Source organism: Lathamus discolor, chromosome 19 (assembly GCF_037157495.1).
Source record: "Lathamus discolor isolate bLatDis1 chromosome 19, bLatDis1.hap1, whole genome shotgun sequence".
NCBI classification, from domain to species: domain Eukaryota; kingdom Metazoa; phylum Chordata; class Aves; order Psittaciformes; family Psittacidae; genus Lathamus; species Lathamus discolor.
Window position 1 is genome coordinate 1,210,570 of NC_088902.1, and position 9,624 is coordinate 1,220,193.

The 9,624-nt window shown below is 52.4% G+C and overlaps 1 protein-coding gene across 2 annotated transcripts; it reads right to left on the minus strand.

Moving 5' to 3' along the window:
• Positions 1-423: 423 nt before the first annotated feature.
• C19H1orf116 (chromosome 19 C1orf116 homolog) lies at positions 424-7,595 on the minus strand. 2 transcript variants are annotated; one of them, XM_065698416.1, is made up of 5 exons: positions 7,495-7,595; positions 6,786-6,857; positions 4,170-4,287; positions 2,616-2,793; positions 424-2,469 (listed from the first exon to the last, which is right to left on the minus strand). In XM_065698416.1, exons 1-5 carry the CDS (start codon positions 7,578-7,580, stop codon positions 1,286-1,288), a joined length of 1,638 nt encoding a protein of 545 aa, XP_065554488.1. In that variant the 5' UTR covers positions 7,581-7,595; the 3' UTR covers positions 424-1,285. The 2 variants fall into 2 exon arrangements, with proteins under 2 accessions (XP_065554488.1, XP_065554489.1); XM_065698417.1 differs by having other exon boundaries at positions 7,181-7,553.
• Positions 7,596-9,624: the final 2,029 nt, after the last annotated feature.

The following is a 9,624-nucleotide window of genomic DNA, read 5'->3' on the forward strand; positions in this document are numbered from 1 at the left end:
GTGTGAAATGATGCAGCTTTTGCAGAAGGATGCCCTCCCCTGCTTTCCATGCGAACCAAAGCTCCTGATGCCTGTTTGGAGAGGAATCAGAAGCCTGGCTCTGGGTTTTGTCGGTAGGAGCCTGTTTAGTATTCACAACACTCTCTTGGAAAGCCGCTTGCACTGCGGGTCAGTGATGGAAATGATTTAGTGCTGTAGGAGACCTTGTATTTACTTACTGCACTGGACGCACTTGCACAAAACCCCATCTCGTGTGGGTCCTGGGTTGCAAGAGGCCCAAGTATCTGGTTGAGACTCATCATTTGCAATGCCCAGCTGCCTGGGTCACCCCCACTCCTCAAGTCAAGACAAACTGAAGGTTTAAACTCATTGCTTAGCTTTACCAGAGCTTTGACTGCAACATCACTCTGTATTACAAAGCCATTTTTGGATCATATACAAGTTTATTACAGGAATAAACCACCTTTGTCATGAAAGGTGTGCAGCATAAACACTGACAGCATCAGCTGGGTCTGAAAGGTGTGAGAAGGGTCTGAAAGGGGCTGAAATGGTCCTGTTTCAGCCTCGTATCTCTCCTTTGGGGCAGCACTCCTGGGTCTGCCACCCACACAACCTGTTGCTTCTTAATTGTCACTTCACAATGAAGATGGATGTTTGTGTCTAGGGGCTGTATCCAGGTTGTCAGGGATGGATGTGAGCGTAGCCTCGCAGTGGTTGTGAAGCCAGCCAGGCCCTGAGGAGCACTTGTTCATGGGGAACATCACTGTATCCCCTCCAAAGGGTCTGGTTCTGTACATGGCAGTGGTGGCTTTTGGGAGGCACTCGTATAGGGCAGGTGGGTGCTCAGGCCTCAAAGGCTTTGATAAAGTTAATAAAAGACCATAAAATCCTAAAGGAGCAGCAGAGTCCTGCACTTCTTCCCAGAGAGGCTTTATCCACAGGTAATGCCTTTTAAAATCAGCCAAACCCCCAGTTCCATGGCTTCCCTGTTTCAGTGAATCCCCAAGTGCATTGAAGACTTTGTAGGGAATATGCCCCGTCCACATGCTGAGCGATGCTTTACATAAATAGCTCCTATACATTTGCTATATACAAAACGCTATGTACACGTGGTGGTACTTCGTTTGGTGATGCTCCAAATACCTCTCGTGGTACCTCTCCCAAGATGCTGAGGCGAGAGATCGCAGCAGAAGATGGTTATGGTTGTGCTGCCTGAGGACAGGCAGTGAAAGCCCTTGGATATGGGGGGAAAGCCGCTTACCCAGCAGCCCCACTGCCCATGGAGCTATTCCTTCAGCAGCCCAAGCTTCTTCAGCGCCTCTCGCCGGTTCTCATCCGTGGCACCCTTGGGGGAAATCTTGACGCTGACGGAGGAGCGGGGTGGCCTGGGGAAGCTCTGCAGCGGGTGCGATCGCCGCTTGCTGCTCTTCTCCTGCTCCGCCTGCCCCGGCTCTTTCAGACCAGCAAAGTCCTTCCCCATCCCAAAGGACACCGGCCTGGGGCGGCTGCTCCTGAGGAAGCTGGGGGCGAGCCGCTCGATGAAGGACATCTTGCCCAAGGAGCTGCTGGTCTTGACGCTCTGCTCCTTGGCGCTGGCCATGGAGCTGCTCAGCCCTACCCCGGAGCGCTCCAAGGTGTTGGATTTGAAGGTCATCTGCCGGCCACCCGGCACCGACCTCTCCACTGCCCCATCGCGGGCTTCGGGCTCCGCAGGGGTGGCGAACGGCACCTCCTTCGGCTGGGGGTGTGCTGTAGGTTGAAGGTGGGCGCTGGGCTCCCTCCTGTCCTGCGACAGTCCAAGCTTCTCCAATGCCTCCCGCCGGGCTTTCTCCCTCTCCTTGGGGTCGAGGTGCCCTGAGTTCACCTTTTCGGCAGCGGCGTCGCTGGCCAGCGATGGAGGTGATGCTTTCACCCTGTGGCTGGGCTCTGAGGTGAGCGCCACGGGGCTGTTTTTGCTGGTTTTTAGGATAATATTTGGTGGCAGTTTCCGTGGTTTGGGGGCTGTGGGAGGCCCGCGCTTGGTATCAGGGTCCTGAGGGGCCTCTTCCAATGTGGATTTCTCTGGCTGGCCCCAGGACATCCAAGTCTTGGTCTCCTTGGCTGTTTCCCTCTTGTCATCTGAGCGATTGCTGCGTGACCACTCATGGCTCACCAGCTCATCCTGGAAGGGATCTGGAGGTTGGATAAGCAAAGATTCCAGGGATTTCATCTGGCTCCTTATGCTGGGTTGGGCAAGCCTGTCCTCCTTGGCCATCTCCTGCGAGGATTTCTCTCCCGGCACTGGGTCCTCCACTGTGTGCACTGTCGCTTTGCTGTCAGAGGCTCCATTTGCTACAGTGGTGATCCTCGGAAGACTGGAATAGCCTGAGCTCGGAACCACTGCTGGAGCTGACCTTGGGAAGGCAGAGGGGTTTTTACCACTCTTCTGTTCAGCTGCGTGCTGCGGGGGGGGAGCCCCGTTTTCCAGGTCTAGGCAAAGAGAGAGATGAAGTCATGCACCACATGGACACCTTCTCGTCTGCAAAACACACTCCTTCCTGCCTCCCAAGCCACAACAGCCATGGCAGAGCACTTGCCTTTGCAAACCAGGCCTGGACCATGGGTTTCCAGCTTACCCCGGGGGATGGAGCCTCTCTTCGGCCGGGTCCCAGGCAGCTTGCAGGGCTCCATGTAGTCGGTCTCATTGGTAGAGACCCCACTGTCTGCTTCTGCATCCAGGGAGCCAATAGTTTCTTCTAAGAACATCAGACATTCTTTCTCTTCTACAGATAAGTAGTCATAACTGTTATCACTCTGAAAAAGAGGGGAAAAAAGGCAGCAGAGGGAGGAGAAAGAAGTTAGGAGATGTGTGACAGCTCTTGGCCAGGGGCTGTTCAGAAATCGGTATTTACAGCCACAGAAAACTAGACAAATTGCTCTAAAAAAACCCTAAAGTATATACTTAAAGCCATTTTTGTGTTGAAATGAGCATCAGGAGACAGGTTATTCTTAACTTGGAAACTTGGTCTTTACCTTTTGGTCCTTTAGTTTACCTTGGGATATAAGCAGATGGGTACCATGGGTGGTCTATAGGTGCCTGTGCTGATGAGCAGTGATTTATCTCAGAAGCTTGCCTGAACATCATAAATACCCAAGACTTATCTGCGGGTGGTGGTCCCTCTCCTTGTTCTCCCAGCAAGATCTTTACTTTTTGTTGCATTTCAAGTATCATGAGATGTGATTGCTGTGGAAGCACCAAGTTACAAGTGATAGAAGCAATATATCATGAAAAAAGAGGGGCAGGAAAGGATGGGGTGTGCATCAAATCAACAAGCAGGGAGGAGAAATTGTCCCAGGTGTGGCTGTTTTGCAGGCAGACACCTATCCAAATCTTTGACCAGGCAATATTGCAACCAGTTTTTCCATCCCTAATACATCCCAGAGGGTTTGGTTCTGGTTTGCAATCTATCAAATAGAAAACCTGTTCAGGACCGAGCGTTGCACTTGCACGTATCAATTATGCTCCAAGTCAGACAGGATGTAATTAGTCCATCAATCTTGGAATCGGTGTTGGGAGACAAACAAGCCTTAATGGGCAGATGGTGAAAAATGACACATCTACACCCATGGCCCAAACTCATCTCTTCCTTAACTAAGGAATTAATCTCCTGTCAGCCAGGGGTACTGCTTGCTGTCTTGTCCAGGTGAAGTCACCCTTGCTGGTGCCAGTCTGACCCAGTTACCCAACTGGTCTAATCCCTCCCTGGGGAGCTCATCCTGTGCCGGCACTATCTGCATCGGCATCTTCAGACAACAAGGGAGCATCAGGGCTCCGGGTACCATTCCCCAGAGGAGGCCTTGCAGCAGTGAAGGCTCCCGGTTGCTGCCATACACGGGGCAGGACTGGAAATCTGGGAGTGCTTTGGAGCAGGAATTCACTTGGTCTTTGTGCTGCCCTCAGCGTGGCGCTGCCCCAGGGTACCCGAGTGCTTCCAGAGCACTCATGGAGAGCAGCCCTGAGCAGAGAACAGGAACGGGGTGCCCAGAGAAGCTGTGGCTGCCCCATCCCTGGCAGTGCTCAAGGCCAGGTTGGACACAGGGGCTTGGAGCAAGCTGCTCCAGTGGAAGGGGTCCCTGCCCATGGCAGGGGTTGGAGCCATGCCCAGGCTGGGCACAACAGGGATACTTACATGCTGTGAGTGGTTGGAGGCCGTGCTGACCATGCTGTCGCAGCTGCCGGAGTTGCAGCCAGCCATTCCCAGCTCCTTCCTAGGCATATCCCAGGCTGCCCGGGGGGCAATGTCCTGGCTGAAGCAGAAGAGAGGCATTAACCTGCAAGGTCCCGTACCCCAGGACAACACAAGCAGGCAGGCTGTGGTGCTGCTGAAGCTGTAAGCTCTGGACTGTTTATCCACAGCCATCCCATGCTGGTGGCTATCTTGGAGATGTGGATAAAGCAGTTCCTGAGTGAAGGAAAAAGCTGTAAGCCCAGCTCAGCCTCGGTGATGGGATCAGTGATCCCATCCCAATGCAAGCCCCAGCCCAGCTCCAACTCATAGGATCTCTTCCCCCCAGACTTCAGACCACGCTGACCCGAAATGCTGCTGTTCAGCTGCAGCCTTGTTCTGCTGGGAGCTTCCTCTTGGCAAACAGCTTCCTCCTGCCACCCTTCCTCTGGGGCTGCAGGGGTGTGGTGGCCATGGGGAGCTGCCCCCATTCCTTTGGGGCACGCCTGGGTGTGTTTGGGCACGGGCCTGGCATAGCTTGCGGGGAGCAGGGCAGTGCCTTGTCTCCAGCATCCCCCTTTGCTCATGGCAATGAACTGCTGCCACCCTTCTGGATTCAGCCTGTACCTCCAAACTAGTGGGACCCAAATAGGGTAGTAATTGCTGACAAACAACCTGCCATTGGGATTGCTGGCAGCGAGATCTGCCTGGGGCATGGTTCTGGAGGCAGAGGGGACAGTTTTGTGCTTGCAGGGTGCATGGCCTGCGGGGAGATGCTGAGTGCCCGACAAAAGGCACCCTTACTTATGGATGTAAAGCAGCGAGCTTCTGAAATGGACCAACACCACCTATCGGGTGTTTGGGAGAGGACTGTGCTGTGGAGGCTGAGAACAGCAAAATACCCCCCCCAAGAGCACGCAGGGACCCATGCGAGGGGATTTGCTTGTTGAGGGACAGAGGAACTCTTTGTGCCGTGACCTGGCCATGGCACAGGAACATACTGCTGCTTTTTGTCTTGGAGCAGGGAATTAGATGGAGTGATAAGTGAGCCGAAGTGGCTGCTTGTTCAGAGGGCTAGAGCCTGAAAGAATTCCTTTGTAATTGGGATACACCACAAAAATCAGATTTCAACAGGCACCCCCTGACAGATCTAATCCGTCCACTACTTCAGTCTCAGCTTAGGCATTATTTACTGCTTAAATGACATCGCAGTAAGTGGGTAGCTTTCGACAGCAACACTCTGGATTCCATTGAATTCAGATAACTTCATCGCCAGAGCGTTTAGCTGTGAGGAAGCAGGGACACAAGGTGAGTTTGGGGGGGTTTAGGCTTTCACAAGCCATGTGGATTTACCATGACCCAGAACATTTCCAATGTGAAATGTGAATCTGCTTCTAAGCAGCAAGAGGCTCCTGCTGCCTCATTGCAATGCTCCTCATTGCCTCCCACTTCCCTGCTGCACCCATTCAAGAGCACAGACGAAGCCTGGCCCTGCTCTGATCAGCGGTCCCGCCAGGCCATGGGGATGTCCTGGTGTCCCAAGGGTGCCCATCACCGCGTATCCATTGGCAGAAGCAGTTTGCTCTTGTCCAAACAGTGTTTGCAGAAGCCTAAAGCAGCTGCCAAGGTTTTGGCACCCTCCCCTCCATGGGGAGGCAAAGTTCAGGCTGGCGCTCGGCCCGTGTTGGGGAGGATCCATGCAGAAAGCAGCTCGTTTTCCTGCCCACCAGTTCTCTGATGCGATTATGGCTCTAATGCGTTCATCCAGCTCGGGAACAGTGCTGTAAAATCCCAGGTTTTACGATCCAGAAGGATTTTACAGTTCCTTTTGCTGAATAACAGCAACTAAAGCCATGAGCATTTACATTAGAATACACGGCACTTGAGAAGCTGTTTTCCTATCAGGTCTCTATCTCCTGCCACTGAAAATGCTGTTAGGAGAAGCTATACTTTAACAGGGAGAGCTGCCATAACTGTCCTTTACAAAGCTCCCTGAGCCCTCAGACATCAAAGAGGTGCTGGGTAGCAATTAATGCTAATTGCTTTATATGAAGAGGCTACTTTCTTTTACAGCCAGGGCTACTACAAGTCCTCTACCACAGCTCTCCAGCCGTATTAAGGAAGCGGGGGTTTTTTGCTGTCTAGAGCAAGCCCTAACCCTTACAGCAAAGGGCTTCGTCCTGTGCAGGTACCATTCTGGCTGCTCCTGCTTGGCAGCAGGATGGATCCCACCTCAGGGAGGAAGGAGGTGATGGCAGATCTGTTTAAACAAGTAAATCAAGTGCAGGTAGCAGTTGCCTGAGCTCTTTGCTGTCCTGAGCACACTCTCCCAGCCCCTCCGCTGGCAGGGCTGGGTCTCCCCCAGCTTTCCCCCTGCCACCACCTTCAAACCACCTTGCCCATCTTCACTGGTGGCAGCCCCACCACGCTTTCACCTTCCCACGTACATAACCCCACCGACACCCACAGCCCTGCGCTCCCCTGGGGCAGAGGCACTCTCCCGCAGCCCATTGAGCAGGAAAAGGACAGAAAGTGAAGGACAAGAAAGAACAGAGATCATTAACGTTGCTCTTGTTTTACCAGCACGTCCGTCGCTCCGCGCTGCCCAAATCCTTGTCCTGACCGTGCCTATCCCAGCACTTCTTTGCTTTCCTGGGTTAACCAAACAGAGCCGGGTTACACATTAACCCTCCTGCGTGGAGATAAGGCTGTGCCGGCGCTCAGCAGGTACGTGCTCACGGGTGAGAGCCCCCAGCCCTTCACTTGCAGCCTGCTGCACTGGGGCAAGAGAAGTCCATCTTGCACCCATGCAGAGCACCTCTTCCTATTGCTCCAGGCAGCTGAGCCCCTAAACCCCCTCCATGTCCGGCCCCAAAGCAGCCAGGTCGCTGCGTGCCGTGCTCTGAGGCAGCAGCGCAGGCAGCACCCGGGAGGCTGTGGGCAGCTCTGCTCGGTACCACCCAGCTCTCACTCACTTCCCAGCTCCGGCTGCTGCCCTCTGATGTCCTCAGCACGGGTTTCGCTGGAGTCTCCTTAATCCGACATCCTGTTCTGCCGCATAGCTGCTCGCTGACACCCGGAGCAGCCCAGAGCAGCCCCGACCCAAGCACCTTTGTACGTAGTAATTAAACCCTGCGCTGGGCGTTTGCTCTGTGCGCTGCTCACCGCGTTACCCCACAACTGGTTTGTTCTCTGGGGTGGTTTTGTGCAGGAGATCCCTCAGCTCAGGGTAGGAGCCGGTTCCTTCTCGGCTCTAAAGCCACAGCCTCTCGCTAGAACAGGTACGTACTCGTCTACCAGCAAAGCTTTCCCAGAGACCAAAAGTTCACCACGCGCTGCTGGATGCTGTGAGGAGGTTCTAAAGGCAGAAAGCATCACCACTAAGCTTTATTTATGTGCTAGAGGAGGAGGTGCCCAGGTCCTCGCAGTTCTGAGGCTTATTCTTCACGTACTGAGCTTGCAGCTCCCCTTCACCCATCCTGGTACCCTTCCCTGCAGGCACTGAGCCCCCTCTGTGTGTTCATTCCCACCTCCTCTGCCTCTCTCCAGAGGAATCCTGGAATATCAGGTTGGAAGGGACCTTGAGGATCATCTGCTCCATCCTTTCTAGGCAAAGCATGACCTAGATTAGACGTCCCAGCACCTTCTCCAGCTGAATCCTAGCAAACAGTGTCCAGTGTTTTGGAACCCACCACTTCCCTGGGGAGATTTTCCAGTGATTGATTGTTCCCATTGGGAAACATGTTCCTCTTGTGCCCAGTTATTCCACCTGCAGCACCCAGTGCAGCGCTGAGTGATGCTGAACCCCAGGACCTGGGTGGTGCTGCAGAAGCACCTGAAGAACTGCAGGAGCTTGTTGTTACCTTGATTTGGGGCTCTCCTATTGAAATCACAGCTTTTCTCTCTGACAAAGTGTTTAGGCCACTGCTCCCACAAGCACACGCAGCATAGACTTGTATGTGCTTTGCAAGGTGAATAACTATGAATATCCAAACGGTGACAGCCACCGAATTCATTGCAGTTTTCATGCCTCAATAATTTGGTTTTAACTTTTATGTCGGCATTTTGGTGGTTTTATTCTTAGAAAAAGGCTGTGTTGCAATGTGTTCCCCGCTGCACAGAACAGGGAAGTGGAAATAGAGCTAATTAAAGCCATGGTAGAAAGCAGAAGAGCCAGGAAGCACAGAGGTTCCCACCGGCACTGCTGAGCCCCAGTTGTGTGCTGTTACGAAAGGGAACATGTGTGCTCAGGAGCAAACCAAGGAGCCAGAGGCCTCAGGAGCTCCAGCCAGCCCTGATGCCCATGCCAGCCTGCAGCAGAGGGAAGGAATGATGTGAACGTGATGGATTTGGAGCAGCAGTAGCAGCCCCAGCACTGCCTGTGCGTGGTGGCAGTGATTGCAGCGTCGAGCTAAGTTTAGTGCAAGAGCTTCTGGAAGTGTTGCCTGGTGTGGTGCTGGGTGGTGAAAGAGGTTAAACAGAGGTAGAGTCACCCTGGTTTTGTTAAGTTCTGCTTAGTTCTGAGCTTTAAGGGAGGGAGTAAATCAGGCCCTGAGGTGTTTTCTTACTGTGCATGCAAACAACAGCGTGAATGAGCAAAGGCAAGTGAGTCCCGAGAGCACTGTGCTGATAGCACAAGGTCTTAAATCTGTGCAGTAAACCAGGCAGAGCTTTCTGCCTGCAGGGCTTTGTGTAGGTCAGGAAGGTGTCATGATCCATTAAAGGAAGTCTTGAGCTTCTCTGAATCAGCTGCCCAAAAAGAACCTGTTCTTTTTCCACATTCCTCTTCCTCCGATGATATAAATAGCTACAACCCCAAATAAAGTGTGATTTCAGATATACGGCATGAAGTCTATGTGAGCAGTCAAACAATGCAGAGAAAACTTCGCAATACAGTGAAGGGACTTTGGCATGTCAACAGACCCGTTGTGCCTCACCCTGTTCATAAACACCAGAGCACAAGTGGTTCAGTCCTGCCCCTGCTGGAAACGCATCACTGATAACATACCTGTTAACATAAAGAGGTTTATCTGACTCTGTAGGACTGTTGGACACTTTCCTTATACCAAATTGTATGGACAGGATGGATGCTAACAATCAGTTATGGAAAAGACTAGGCAGTTAATACCTGGTTTCACATAGCAGCTTAAAGAAATAATTAAGTCTTAATATAGCTGTGAAGTGAGCAAGGAGCCCTGTTTGTTATCCCTATTTTACAGAAAAGAGGTAGAGAACTGAGGTGATCTGTTTTCACAGCTTGGTCAACATTAACTTAGCAGCAGAAATGAGGAGTCAGCTCTCAAGGCATAATAAAGCTCCCTAAAATTCTCCCCAAAGCTTTAATTAAAAGAAGACAGACACTGCACTCTTGGCCAAGCTAATTTTGTTCACTTCCCCATTGCATTCTTGTGTTCCAGAA

Coding starts and splice junctions, on each gene's coding strand:
- C19H1orf116 (XM_065698416.1), bottom strand. CDS start 7,580: ATGCTTTCTGCCTTTAGAACCTCCTCACAGCATCCAGCAGCGCGTGGT. Junction 4,288..6,785: donor GCGGAGCGACGGACGTGCTG/GTAAAACAAGAG, acceptor CTTCTGCTTCAG/CCAGGACATTGCCCCCCGGG. Junction 2,794..4,169: donor CCTCCAACCACTCACAGCAT/GTAAGTATCCCT, acceptor CCTCTTTTTCAG/AGTGATAACAGTTATGACTA.